This window comes from Bos taurus, chromosome 19, assembly GCF_002263795.3.
Source record: "Bos taurus isolate L1 Dominette 01449 registration number 42190680 breed Hereford chromosome 19, ARS-UCD2.0, whole genome shotgun sequence".
Classification (NCBI taxonomy): domain Eukaryota; kingdom Metazoa; phylum Chordata; class Mammalia; order Artiodactyla; family Bovidae; genus Bos; species Bos taurus.
The window spans coordinates 3,777,512-3,792,387 of NC_037346.1; the positions used below are offsets into that span (position 1 = coordinate 3,777,512).

General features: G+C 38.7%; 1 protein-coding gene across 1 annotated transcript; it reads left to right on the forward strand.

Moving 5' to 3' along the window:
* Window positions 1–411: 411 nt before the first annotated feature.
* KIF2B (kinesin family member 2B) lies at window positions 412–2,649 on the forward strand. Its single transcript, NM_001101181.1, is given in 1 exon segment — window positions 412–2,649. A coding segment is annotated over 1 exon segment (2,052 nt). The 5' UTR covers window positions 412–488; the 3' UTR covers window positions 2,541–2,649.
* The last annotated feature ends 12,227 nt before the right edge of the window (window positions 2,650–14,876 follow it).

The following is a 14,876-nucleotide window of genomic DNA, read 5'->3' on the forward strand; positions in this document are numbered from 1 at the left end:
ACCTTCCTTGTTCCCACTGTTCACTGGAAGGTTGTGAAGCTAAAGGTAACATTCACTGGATCTCAAACTCAAAGCACTTAGCTTTGAGATTGCAGGTCAAGACTGCAGGAGAAAATGGATATTTTTGAATCGTAGGCACAAATATCCGTGGAATACACACCCTACTCCCAATTCTTAGTGCTATAGTCTCAGTGACAGAGGGCAATTGCTCTATTCCAGCTGCTTCTGCACCTAGCACCTAGCATCATGAGAGAAGTGATTTCCACCCCCCACCCCGGCACTCTCCACTAGATGTCCCAGGCTCCGCTGCCTTTTCTCCCCATCCCTTTGTGACGCAAATGGCTCCAGGCCAAGGCCTAGTGCTCACAAAGGCAGGTGCAAACCAGGCGCGCACTCAGTACTCTGGGAGCTTCAGACTGATCTGGGCTCCGGTCCTGCTGCTCCAACCACAAGGCAGGGGGCGAGCCCTGACACCTCCATCACGCGCTATGGCCAGCCAGTTATTCCGCCCTCTTACCCCGCGCCTCTCGTCCTTGACACCTGTGAAGCCGCATTTCGGACACCTCCAAGCGGGCATCAGCGTGGCGATCCAGCGCACCGACGGGAGAATCCATCTCGCAGTGGTCACAGAGGTCAGACGGGACAACGCTTGGGTCACGGTAGAGTGGGCCGAAAAAGGAGTCAAAAAAGGCAAAAAGGTTGCTTTAGAGACCATATTCCTGCTGAATCCAGCTCTGGCCTTGGCTGGGCCTGCCGCGCAGGGCAGGGCTTCGCGCTCCGTGTCTCTGGCGCCCCCTTCCGTTATCGGGGACCAGCGAACAGCCGCGCGGTGGGCTGGGAAGATCCCCCAGAGAAACGAAACGCCCTCGGGGGACAGCCTGGCCGTGAGAGTTCCCAGCAGCCCTTGCCTGATGACACAGCGGAAATCTGCCTGCCTACGAGAAATTGAGAAACTGCAGAAGCAGCGCGAGAGGCGCCGACGGCTGCACCGCGAGATTCGCGCCCAGCGCGCCCGGGACGCAGATACTGGAAATGCCCACTATGAGATCCGGCGCCTGATCGAGGAGTGCCGCCGGCGCCTGCGCGGGGGCCGGATTTCCGGCCCTGAGCCGCGGGACGGCCGCCGCATCTGCGTCTGTGTGAGGAAGCGGCCTCTCAACAGGCAGGAGGCCACGCGGGAGGACCTAGATATCGTCACCATCCCCTCGGACAACGTGGTCATGGTGCACGAGTCCAAGCAGAAGGTGGACCTCACTCGCTACCTGGAGAACCAGACCTTTTGCTTCGACCACGCTTTTGACGACACCGCCTCCAACGAGTTGGTGTATCAATTTACTGCCCAGCCGTTGGTTGAGTCCATCTTCCGCCATGGCATGGCCACCTGCTTTGCCTATGGACAGACAGGCAGCGGGAAAACGCACACTATGGGCGGAGGCTTTTCGGGAAGAGACCAAGATTGTTCTAAAGGCATTTACGCCATGGTGGCGCAGGATGTTTTCCTCTTACTGAAAACTTCCGCTTATGAGAAGCTGAACCTCAAAGTCTATGGGACGTTTTTTGAGATTTATGGGGGAAAGGTGTATGACTTGTTGAACTGGAAGAAGAAGCTGCAAGTCCTTGAGGATGGCAGTCAACAAATCCAGGTAGTCGGGCTGCAGGAGCAGGAAGTGTGTTGTGTGGAAGACATGCTGAACCTCGTGGAACTAGGGAACAGTTGCCGGACTTCAGGACAGACATCAGTCAATGCCCACTCTTCCAGGAGCCACGCAGTGTTCCAGATCATTTTAAAGTCTCGAGGGAAACTGCATGGCAAGTTTTCCCTTGTTGACTTAGCTGGGAATGAAAGAGGAGCAGATACTGCCAAGGCCAACCGGAAAAGACAGCTGGAAGGAGCAGAGATTAATAAGAGTCTCCTGGCACTCAAAGAATGCATCCGAGCTTTGGGTCAGAACAAGTCTCATACCCCATTCAGAGCCAGCAAGCTCACACAGGTGCTCCGGGACTCCTTTATAGGCCAGAACTCCTCCACTTGCATGATTGCTACTATCTCTCCAGGGATGGCCTCTTGTGAAAATACCCTCAACACTTTAAGATATGCAAATAGAGTAAAAGAAATAACTCTAAATTTAAGGCCTCGCCATCGTTGTCTTTATCCTGCTGAACGTGAAATGCCAAGGGTGTTGGAAAATCACATTAGAAATTCAGAAATGTCCCTTCAGGGGGATGAATTTATTAGAATACCTTGCCTACAGAGTGAGGAGGAGAAAGAGACTGAAGAAATCAAAGTGCTGTCCTCTCCATTAGTGGATACAACAATTTCCTGGAAGGAAGCAAGCCAATGGCCAGATAATAAAATCCAGGATACATCTGATGAAGTAAACTGCAATGTTGACTTTTGCATTGCCCAGTTATTGTCCATTTTGGAGAAGAAAATAGATATTCTGACTGAGATTCGAAGGAAACTGAAATTATTACAAGCTGACCTTCAAAAGGAGAACAGGCATGGTGAAGTCAATGGTGAGAGATCAGACCTGAAATGATGAATACAGTGCTGCAGTTTCTAAGTTTCTTATAAAGGAAAATTGTCTAAATGATCTGGATAGAAAGATCCTCCTGGAAGGTTTAAAACCTCTTTAAATATGGCTGTGAGAAATGTCCTCTTTTTTTTTCTTCTGTATTTCTGTAATTTATTTTTATTCTGTAGGACAGTGGTTTGTGACTTGGAACCATTTTACTCCCTAGGGACAATTGGCAATGTCTGGAAACATTTTCATTTGTCAGAATTGGGTATGAGAAGAGTGGTGGTACTAGACTATCACTAGGATCCTAGAGTATAGAATGATACTAGTAGAAGGCCAGAGATGCTGTTAAACATCCTACAATACACGGAATAGCCTTCAAATAATTATCCTGTTGAAATTATTATCAGATAATATATATATATAAAGTCAAATATATAACAAATCAAAATATATATCAAATCAAATATATAACAAACAATGATCCTGTTGAAAATATCAGTAGTACTGGGGTTGAGAAGGAGAAGGCAATGGCAACCCACTCCAGTACTCTTGCCTGGAAAATCCTGTGGATGGAGGAGCCTGGTGGACTGCAGTCCATGGGGTCGCTAAGAGTCAGACAGGACTGAGCGACTTCACTTTCACTTTTCACTTTCATGCATTAGAGAAGGAAATGGCAACCCACTCCAGTGTTCTTGCCTGGAGAATCTCAGGGACGGGGGAGCCTGGTGGGCTGCCGTCTATGGGGTCGCACAGAGTTGGACTTAGCAGCAGCAATAATGCCTATGCACGAGTCTTTTTCTCCTACACTGGTGGGTAGATTCAAGTGGTTTCTAAGCTCTAGATATACTAGGGAGGTGGGAGTGGAGCAGGGAGAGATTTTCTTTGAGGCTTTGTATGAGAGCCTAGAATTGAGAAGATTTTCTTTTTAATCTTTGAGGTGAAATCACAAAGTACTGTGCTTCCTGGGAGTGATAAAATTAAGTGTTGTGTTGCAGAAGCGTTGCATTACTAACTATAGTGTCTTAATGTTTTGTTTTCTTTCTTTTTTTTTTTTTCTTCTCACCTTACCAAATTTTGTGCTTACGTGATTCCTATAAAAAGCTTTGTCCCATCAAGTTAGGAGTTAGGGTAGTGAATAAGCCAGAAAAATAGGAAAGTTCTGTCCTGAAGTGGGGCGTTTCCCATTAAGACTGCATAGGGAATGTAGTAAGAATGTGGTAAATATCATTGCCCTAGTTTAATTGTATAATGAGAATATTTTCCTGATTCAAGGATCACAAAGTCCATTCTTTCGCAAAAAGAAGCAGCAGCTAATTTGATATGTAAATATAAATACAATAAGTAATCTAATGCACACTTACCTTCAGCAAACACTTCTGGAATGCTATAATAAAGATCTTTTGGTTCCAAGTCTAGCAGTTCCAAACTCTTTTTTGAAGAAAAAAAAAATGAATTATTTGCAAAGAAATTGAATGGTGGAGTAGGGAAACCTGAAACACAAAAAAATTAGTGCCCAAATTCCTTTACTACTTTTGGCAGATGTGCCTATTCTTTTCAAATATTTTCCTCCAAAATTGCAGAGGCCTTACTGTTACAAAGGAAAACCAACACTTCTGCCAGAGAGTGGGCTTCCCAGATGGCTCAGCAGGTAAGGAATCCACCTGCAATGGAGGAGACACAAGATGTGGGTTCAATCACTGGGTGGGGAAGATCCCCCAGAGAAGGAAATGGTAACCCACTCCAGTATTCTTTCCTGGAAAGTCCCAGTGACAGAGGAATAGAATGGTAATGTCCTAGCAAAAGCCATCGGGTTTCATCCTGGTTTCATCCTGGTTTCATCTTTGGAAACATGGTCCTCAGTAGTTAATCAATATTATGGCTATTAGATATTTTTTCCCTCTGCTAAAACAGGAGGGGAGGGGATAGGGAACAACTTTTGGAAGAATGATATACTCTAAGGACACAATATTAACAGATTAGAATCAAACAGGCTGAAGATAAGTCAACTTCCATTGGACCTTGATCTTTAATCAGTGAGATAAATGGTACACCCAGAGACACTGTGACAGTTCCCGGGCACCATCAAAAGACCAAGAAGTGGGTGGTGGCCCAATTCCTGTAAATCTCCATCCCTTCCCCAAAATAGTTGGAATAATCCTCCCACTCATTAGCTTATGAAATTACCCAGCCCATTAAAACTAACCACACCACATTTCAAGGCCACCATACTTGCCCTCTGTGATGGCCCACACTCTATCTGTGGAGTGTGTTTCTCTCTGAATAAATCCTTTTCTTATCTATCACTTTGTCTCTCACTGAATTCGTTCTGCAATGAGACATCAAGAACCTGAGTTTCATTACTGTGGGTTTTGGCTGAGTTTGAGTCTGGCCACGGTGGGGTCAAGTCTCATTCTGAGGAGAACAGTTTCATAGGTAAAGCCATATATTATTATCATTAAACCAAACAGAACTTTGGAACGAACTCTATCATCCCTTAACAAATGATAGCCTTCCCTTCAAAATGAGATGTTTTTAATCAGTACTTTTGTAATTAGTGAAAAAGATGGGGTTAATCGTATCCCAGTTAAGAATAAGATCTTAGAACTGGTTTTAAGAGTCTAATCCCAGTTCTATAATACAGATATCTGTGATTTTAGGCAAGTAATTTAGCTACACTGAGCTAGTTCTTTCTATATGAACCTGGGTAATTATCTCACCTATTTCAAAAGATTAGACGGTGACTTTATTTTCATTCTGCTCTCCTATTTTTTTTATGCCAAAGACTCACTCATTTTTATTCTTATTATTGTCATTGTCCTTATTCTATTACGACACACATCTCCCCTTGCTCTCTACCACACATAAAAGTTAATAGTCTGCTAGGAGTTTCAACATCCTAATACCAATAATATCATTTTTTTTGTATTTTATTTTTAAAGAAGTATAACAGCGAAGTGCATAAATCTTAACTATACAATTCCACAAATGTTTATGAAGTGAATATTCCTAAATGACCACCACACTTAACCAGATAGAGAACATAACCAGTGTTCCTGGATCGTTTCACTCATTTTCTAATCAAAGGTAAGGAGTATTCTGACCAAAATCATCATAGATAAGTTTCCCTCTTTAGAGAAAAACTGTACTTTTTGAATATGGGTAGGATCATATACTAGGTACTCTTGCATCTCTGTTTTTTTTTTTTTATTCAAAATCATCTGTGACTTGTCATTTTTACATTGTTCTATAGTGTTCCATTGCATAAATAGCTCATATTTTATAAAATTTACTCCTGAGGAAACTTAAGTTATTCTGCTTTAAGCAATTAATAATGATGTATGAGCATTATTATATGTGTTCTTTGGTGAACATTTATATGTTAAGAGGCCTAGGAAAGGAATTCTTGGATCCATAATATATGTATAATCAACATAATAGGTCAAGCCAAGGAGTTTTCCAAAGGACTTGTTTTAATTTTAGACAACCACCAGCATTTTGTGTTGGCCTACATTTAGTATTATTAGCTTTAAAGCTCTAACTTTACACTTTCTGATGTGTGTGCAAAAGTATCTCATTATGGTTTCAATTTTTTTTCTCCTAATGACTAATGCTGAACATCTTTACATATGCTTACTGGTTATTTGTGCAGTGGAATGTGTGCATGCTCAGTCATGTCTGACTCTTTGAGATTCCATGGACTGTAACCCTCCAGGCCCCTCTGTCCCTGAGATTTTTCCAGGCAAGAATACTGGAGTAGGCTGCAATTTCCACCTCCAGGGAATATTCCTGACCAAGTAATCAACCCAGGAGCCCACCTCTCCAGTGTCTCCTGCATTGTCAGGTGGATTCTTTTACCTCTGAGCTACCTCCTACTTCCTATCCCTAGACAATGCTAATCTGTATTCCATCTCTATAGATCTCTGTTCCTTTATGTCCTGACTTCCTTTGGTTTGTTGTTGTTGTTGTTCAGTAGCTCAGTCGTGCTCTACTCTTTGTGACCCCATGGACTTCAGCACACCAGGCTTCCCCATCCTTCAGTACCTCCCAGAGTTTGCTGAAACTCATGTCCATTGAGTTGATGATGCCATGCAACTCTCTCATCTTCTGTAACCCTCTTCTCTTGCCCTCAATCTCAGCATCAGGGTTTTTTCCAGTGAGTCAGCTCTTAGTATCAGGTGGCCAAAGTTCTGGAGCTTCTGTTTCATCATCAATCCTGCCAATGGTCACTGCCAATGAATAATCAGGATGGATTTCCTTTAGGATTGACTGGTTTGATCTCCTTACTGTTCAAGGGACTCTCAAGAGTCTTCTCCAGCACCACACTGTTCAAAAGCATCAATTCTTCAATGCTCAACCTTCTTTATGGTCCAACTCTCACATGCATACACAACTATTGGGAAAACCATAGCTTTTACTATATGGACCTTTGTCAGCAAAGTGATGTCTCTTTGTTGTTTTACGCCTTCCTAAACTGTTGTATTTGGTAATTTTAACTTTGTTGTGCCCTTAATAATGTAGCTTGATAATTTGTTGATATATATATATATATATATAAAACATTATTTATGCATTTTATACATGATATTGTAGAAAAAACTACATATCAATAACATTTCTTACAATAAATTCTAATCAATCTCAACCAAGCTAAAGAGAGTTTTTATTCTACGTTAAGTTTAGCAAGCAAATAAGAGCAGCATATCAACATAAGTAACTAAGTAGGGAAGTGGTTACAAAGGCTACAGGCTAATGCTGAATGTATCATTTGCCATATATATATATGAATATATATATGTGAATATATATATGAATATATATATATATATTTGCTCAGTCTCAGTCATGTTCAACTCTTTGTAACCCTATGGACTGTAGACTGCCAGTCTCCTCTGTCCATAGCATTCTCCAGGCAAAAGTACTGGAGGGGGGTTGCCTTTTCCTCCTCCAAGGTATCTTCTGGACCCAGAGATTGAACCCATGTCTCCTGCACCTCCTGCATTGGCAGGCAGATGCTTTACCACTGAGTCATCTAGTGGCTTTTTATCTTATTTTTGCTTGTCTATTACAGATTTGGAAGTTGAGCACAAATGGCCCAAATTTTTTAGAGCAAAACCTGTAGATATACTTAACTCCTCCACTGGAAAGACTGTGTACACAAATTTATTTATTTTGTGTGAATGCACATACATATACATACAGTTTTACATGTATGGTTATATATTTTTTTCCCATGGAGTCTTATATCTGCAGAGTAAAACTTAAAAATTTCTCTTTTAGTAAAAAAAGCAATTGCTAACAAATCAGTCTTAGCATAATTCTTTCTGTTGAGTTGCCATTCTTCCTTAATAAGTACACATTCATACTTCCACTAGTGTTAATTTTTTTTTTCTAAGAATATACCTGGTACTTGAAATTGTCTCAAAACACAAAGCATAACATTTAATATGAATATTAGAAAATAAGATACTATATAAATGAAAAAACTCAGAAAGTAAGTTAATTGGGGTCTACTAAAAGAGAGTTGCTGACAGTTCACACAGATGACTTGAAGTTAACAAAGAGGATTGCAAAGTAAATTAATGCTTTAATATTTTTCAGAAAATGTCAAAGCTTCTAAAGTGAGAATGGTAAATACTTTCAGTTCTTTGGAAACTTGCACACAAAAAAGTTGACATACCAATTACAAGTTATGCTTTACTGTTAGTTAAAGTAGCTTGTCTTCATTCTTGTAGTGGACACACTTATTTTGACTTGCTGCCTGAACTTACACTTAACAAAACTGCTTTTAAAATACTGAACTTAGGGCTTTAAAATTTCAAATTCTCATTTGCACCATTAATGTGATAGTAAGTTTTTTATACTATTATTCTATTGGTCATCTCAGTAAGGTTATTCTTAACAATCTACATAATGAAATAGTATGATAGTCCTAGATAAATATTTACATGCTGATTAAATGAGAATTATTTTTCCTTTTCAATTTGATTACTGATTTAAAATATCATTCTAATAACAGAAACATAGTTTCTAGCATGTGTTGCTTACTAAATAAGTGTCAAAATTGCTATTCAAAGTGTTGAATATTATCCTCAAGGCAAACCTATCATTTATGAATATTTTGTGAAATTCTTTTTATTCCCCAGGAAAGAAACTGTTGACAGAAAATCTTAACATGTATTTTATCTAAAAAGTGATTTTTTTCTATATGGCATTTTCTTTCTAATCTTAAAGTAATCTCAGAAATTATAAAAAACAATGGCTTGTAGAAGATATTGAACCAAGTTGACAATTGAATATAAAATTGGATAGACTCTGGCAGCCTACTGTACCTGTGTGTTTGAGGTCATCCTGAACATGTAAGAGCTAGAATACAGGGCTGCTAAAGGCAACTGAGGAAATGAATGGGATAATCCAGAGGGGAAAATGGGAGAAGTCATCAAAGCAATAAGTACAGAGGGTTTTACCCTGAAATAATCAATTTTAAAACAAAAATTACAACACAGAACCAGTTATTATAATAAGCATCTGAGGTTTAGGTTTGGCAAGAGATTGGTGAGGACAAGAAAGAGAAGACTGGTCTGGGCCACGTGAGCAAACCTAAATTGCAGATCTTATACAACTACTGACCACAGTTCTAAATGCCAAGATTGGAAACCGAATGAGCTGAGTAACAATGCAGATTTAGAGTCAGACATTTTGTCTTTGTCTAAAGCTTTGCCACCTTGTAGCTATGTGACTTCAAACAAGTAATTTGACAGTCTGCATTCTTCATTATTTTCAAATCTGCTATAAAAACCAAACCAAACCAAACCAAACAAAAACAGTATTCATACAGAGTGATTTTGGAGAATCAGCATAAAAATGTTCAATAAAATAAGATTTTATTGGTAATCTTCTATGTACTAGATGATAAAGATAGAAAAATGGGCATATAAGCATCCCCGCTTTTAAGGAACTTATTTAAATGAGAGACAAAGCCTTGCACAACTGAGAGATATATATTAAAAATGTGCTATCCTATATAAAAATTGCTATGGGGATATAGAAGTTGATTAATTTAGCCAAAAGGGTAGAGGAACACTTCACAAATTGACCCATCCCTAAGTCTTGAATGAGTGAGAAATGGAGCGTTTACTGCCACATCAATAAACAAGGACATCATAACCATTGGTGATTCCAGCTCTTCAAATGTGAATTTCTGAGCCCAGAAGGAGCCCAGGAAGGAGAATCCAACCTGACACCCTGACATCTAGCAAGAACTCCATGGCACGCCTGCTAGGTTACTAATTCATCTTAGCCACAGGGCTCCCCCGGGCCCTTTGGCATCCACTGTCACCTCTCTGCCAGTGTCACCTCTACAGGAAAACACTTGGGTCTTAGCTGCCACCTACCAGAGACCTGCCCTGAGGCTCCGTAGGCTTGGATTCAGCCATCACTTGGTCACATGCATCTTTTTCTATTCTTAAGGAGTTGTCAGAATCTAGGAACCCAACCAGCAAGCTGAACATAGGCTACTTTGCTCCTTGGCTCTTTAAATCATTGTAGGGTTTGACCACTACCCTTTAGGAAATGGCTTAAAGGGAAGGGAACATAGATTATGCTTGGCTGTCTCTTGTTTGCTCACATTCAATAGGATGTGATGGGATTTTATTTGGGTAGGCAGGCAGAAAAAACTCTGTTGTTAGAGAATTTACTTTATGCCATGAATCCCATATTCTGTTGTTTAGAAAACCCAAAACCTGTCCTCTTGCACTTCTAAAATCCTTTTCTTGCAAGACCATAATCTTTATTGTCAGTTGCAAAGGTATAACTAATACTCAGCATTAGTATTTTGACCCATTTCTTTTCCCCTCAACTTTTGTGTTAATGACCTCAAAGGTGTGATTGCATAATTTCCTAGCTGCTAGGGTAGGGACTGAGAGCACAATACAATGTATTTGAAGCATAAGGGCCTTGAAGGAGAAGGTATATATGCACCCGTCTATTACTCAGTATATTCCCACACATGCCCTTTTCCTAACTGATGAACTAAAAGACTAAAGTCCTGGGGGAAGAGACAGTAACATTCCCAGTGATTCCTGTGTGCCCAGAACCTGAAACAGCATCCAGTACACAGAGGAAATGATTATTTGTTGAATAGTGAATTATACAGAAAGTAGCTTTAATGTTTCCCACCAAAATAACCATTCAGAAAATCATTCAGAGAGACAAGGATCAGAGGCAGAAATCTGAGAACATAAATATTTAAGGAACAGAACAGTGGAAAACTGTCAGAGAAAGAAAATAAGAAGAGGTCAGAAAAGTAGTAGAAAAACCGGGGAGGCGGGGAAGTGGTACAGAAAAAAGTGGAAGAGAGAAATTAAAGGGGAGAGAGCACTTTACTATGTGTTGGGGGGTGGGGGGTGGGGGAGAAGAAAGCAGTGGTTGAATTGAATAAGGACTTACGTGCAGGTTGGTGGTTTTTGACAATTTGTGGGTCATTAATATTTGAGAGATCAGCTTAAGTGAAATTGTTGGTTGAGAAGCCATTTTGTAATGGGTTGAAGAGTCACAGAGAAGCCTGGATAATTAGTGTGAAAGTGCTTCATAAATCCTAAACCACTTTACAAATGCAATTATCTTAGATTCAGGGACTGGCTGTTGCTCATTCAACAAAAGTTGAATTCTTCCTTTTTTTTTTTTTTTTTTTTTTGCATCAGGCACACTGTTCTTAGGCTTTGCCAGAATGTGTTATAATCAATAGAGAACTTAAGGAAACAGAAGTTAAATTTTAACAGTTTTCTTTGCCTTAAGCTAATTTTCTTCCACAATATGTCTCAGGTATAAGAAAAAAAAAGACAAAACACTATCATTGAATAATTTCTGAACACTCCCTACTGTTTTTTCCAAGTCATCTTCCTGTTGCAATCTTTGTAGCCACTTCACCTTAGTTTCTTGAAAACTTCTGATTTATTTAGGGAAAATTAATATAAATTTGAATGTGGCCTTGACTCCATCAATAAAATTTGGAACACAGTCCATCACTTTGCCGTCCTTCACAGCTGGGTCCAACTACATTACTTTCAATACCTCTTCTTTCTTGGCTTTGCTATCCCTAATTTCCATTTTGTATAGATTCACTGTCAATCAAGACAGCTATTAGACATTACATGGCCTTAAAATACAATTAGTGATACTCTGAGAGATTTGTTTCTCTGACCTGAGCCCATACCCCTCAAATAAACTTACTCTAATTCTCCTTGTAATAACACCTAATTGTCAAAATATTAATATAAAGGTACAAAATAAGAATCTTTAAATTAGTTATATGTAAAATGATTCAGAAAGTAATGGATTAGTATATTAATGTGTGTGTGTTTTTTTTTAAAGAAAACACTACCAGACATTAATATTTAAAAGATGCTGCTACTGTTTGAGATTTTTCTACCAAAACCTTGTAACTTATCTATTCAGCACAAGGATTGTTTATGAAGAAAAATAATCAAGTGGAATAATTCTGTAGCTATTTATTTTGGCAAAACAGTGACATCTATTGCTCAGTGTTATACAAAATGGAGTTTAAAAATCAAAAGAAATGTTATCTTTTTTATATGGTTAATTATAAAATAATAACTTTTTGAAATCTGTTGTCTTAAAAAGATGATATCTAGAAATCTATTTTTAATTTAAAATCAAATCCAACTGATTATTTAGGAGTGCCAACATTTAATCACTACTCAAAACATCCAGGATCTGTCTAGTTGCTAAGAACAGGGAGACAGAAATAAGACAACAAAAATATGGAATACAATTCTTAAAGTTGATTACATAGTACAATAGATGTGTTTTTCCCCCTACAAATCACTCAAACACACACTTACTGAAATCTGTGAAAGCCCAAACTGAATTCTGAATTTAAGACAAGTTCTGCTCTCTTCTTGTGTCTGTTGTCAACTAAATCTATGTATTTAGAAAAGTTGTGTACCATCTTAGCTACAGTCTATTTTCTATAAAAGTATGAGGCTGTACCTGAAGGTGATCAATTTCTTTCTAGCTCTTATGTTTCTTAAAGATGTCACCCACCATCATCCAATTAAGCAAAAATTTTAAAAGTAAATCTCTATCTAAACAAGTCTTTTTTTAATGACAGTGAAATAACTGAGGTAAGTTGGGGAAGGAAAGAGTTTAATGTTGTGAGGAAGCATTTACTAGATACAACTTTTTAAAAATAATTGGCCAGTTCAGTGATCATGAGTACACATCTGGTCATGTGTGAGTACAACATTAATAATAAGCTTAATTATCCTCAACCTGCAACAAAAGAAAAATCCCAAAATGGGACCCTTTAAAGGAACATGAAAATAACACTATGAGCATTTTCCAAGATATAATAATGTTCCAAGGCACTAGAAACCAGAATCCTAATGTGACTTCAAAGGGCTTCTAAGCAGTGGATCTATCTATATTTTGAGGTGCTCTGTTCACTTGAAACTCTAGGGACTGCTGATGGAGAAGGGAAAATTGGATATTGCCAATTGTTACCTAGAGTCCTGGCCCCTGAAAGTAGTATTTTATATCATCAAAATATTGTACTTTTAATAAAGCTCTAAAATAATGAAAATTATCAAACTGATAATAATCTTGGGGAAAAGTTATCCTTTGAAAATGTGAGACTCACAAAGTGTAATACTAGAGAATAACATTAAAACAAGCTCTCTTTTTAAAATTAAAATATATGTTATCTATAAATTTATTTTTTCTATGATTACTTTTGAGCTTCTATAACATTACAGCACTCAATTGAGTATTCATTGGCCCTTCATACCCTTCTTCAAAAAGCATCATAGATGTCTTTGAGGTTTATCTATGTGGGAACGGTGGAAAGTGTCAAGAGAGAACTTGCAATGTAAAGTTGGTCCTGACAGTACAGGACAAGAAGCACATAGAGTTCTACACCAGCTTACCTTCCCCCTTCTTCCAAGCTATTTCACTGCCACTCACTTCTCTCCAGCCCTGTACTCGAGTAGAAAGGCAGGTTGTTTCTTTTGCATACATATATGAAAACATATGCTGAGGCTACTATTTTCTGGTCTGAGATCACGTAGAGGAAACATTTCACATCCTCATGACACCTCCTCACCCTCTGCTGAGTCATTTGGCCAGGGAAATACCTGTAAAATAGAAAAGAAGGAGATTTAACAGCCAAGTGGGCAAGTCCCCATTGACATGCCCAAGTGAGTAAAGAACATTTGAGGTCAGAAGTTGGGCAGCACATACCCATTTGAGAGTATATGAATATCTGGCCTCTTATCTTGCTATTTCCAAATATCACCTTGTCCCCAGTTTTAAAAATTTACCATTCACTTTTATTTATGTAAAGTCTGTTAATTATACTAATATTAATAAAGACAGTATATACAAAGTTTCTACTGTTGATATAAAAAATTACTATTAACCTAGTGTCTTTTAAAAAGCACACATTTATTAGCTCACATTCTACAGGCTGAAAGTTTAGTATCATGAGGCTAAAATCAGAGTGTTGGCAGTGGCAATGTTATGTTTCTTTCTGAAGGCTCTATGTTATGGCCTTTTCCAACTTCTACAGTAAATATGCATTCCTTAGCTCATGGCCCCCTTCCTCCATTTCCAAAGCCAGCAAGGTTGTATCTCAACTCTCTGATTTTTCTTTATCATGACATCTGTCTCTCCCCTTTCTCTCTCAATGCAGTAGGAAAAGGCTCCTTGCTTTTAAAGTTTCGTGTGATTACATTGGATCCACCTAAATAATCCAGGATAATATTTCCACTTCTGAGTCCTTAACATTGATCACATCTTCAAAGTCCCTTTTACCATATAAAAAAGAAGGGCATCCACATCTTTGGAGAGACTTGAAATATTAAGAACATCAACATAAATTAGGGTTAAGAGTTGAGAACTAATCCTTACTTGCTTACTTGTCTTGGACTTTAAATATATTATCTTGCTGACTTTTCAAAACAGCTCAGCAAGTTTGACAGTATTCCTAAAAGTAAGCAGATTTTTTAAAATGTTATCTCAAAGTTTAGTAATTTACCCTAAGTTAGGTAGTTTACAAGAGTTCATTCCAAGACTTGAACACAGCCTACATTCTGCTACCAAGGCAATAGACCAATCTGAAATTAAATATACTGAAGAGGAAGATATATTGCTAACATGAAAAAGCTAAAAATCAAAACCTTTCTCATTAAAAATTTTACATAAAAGTTTGACCCTTAATCTAAACCTGACATTTTAATGTCTGCTTCTAATAGAAATGTTCTCTGTGTTCTGATTGCCCAATCAGAAACCTTGCTGTCTTTTTTATGTCCCCTCCTTTGCTCATCATCACCATTTATA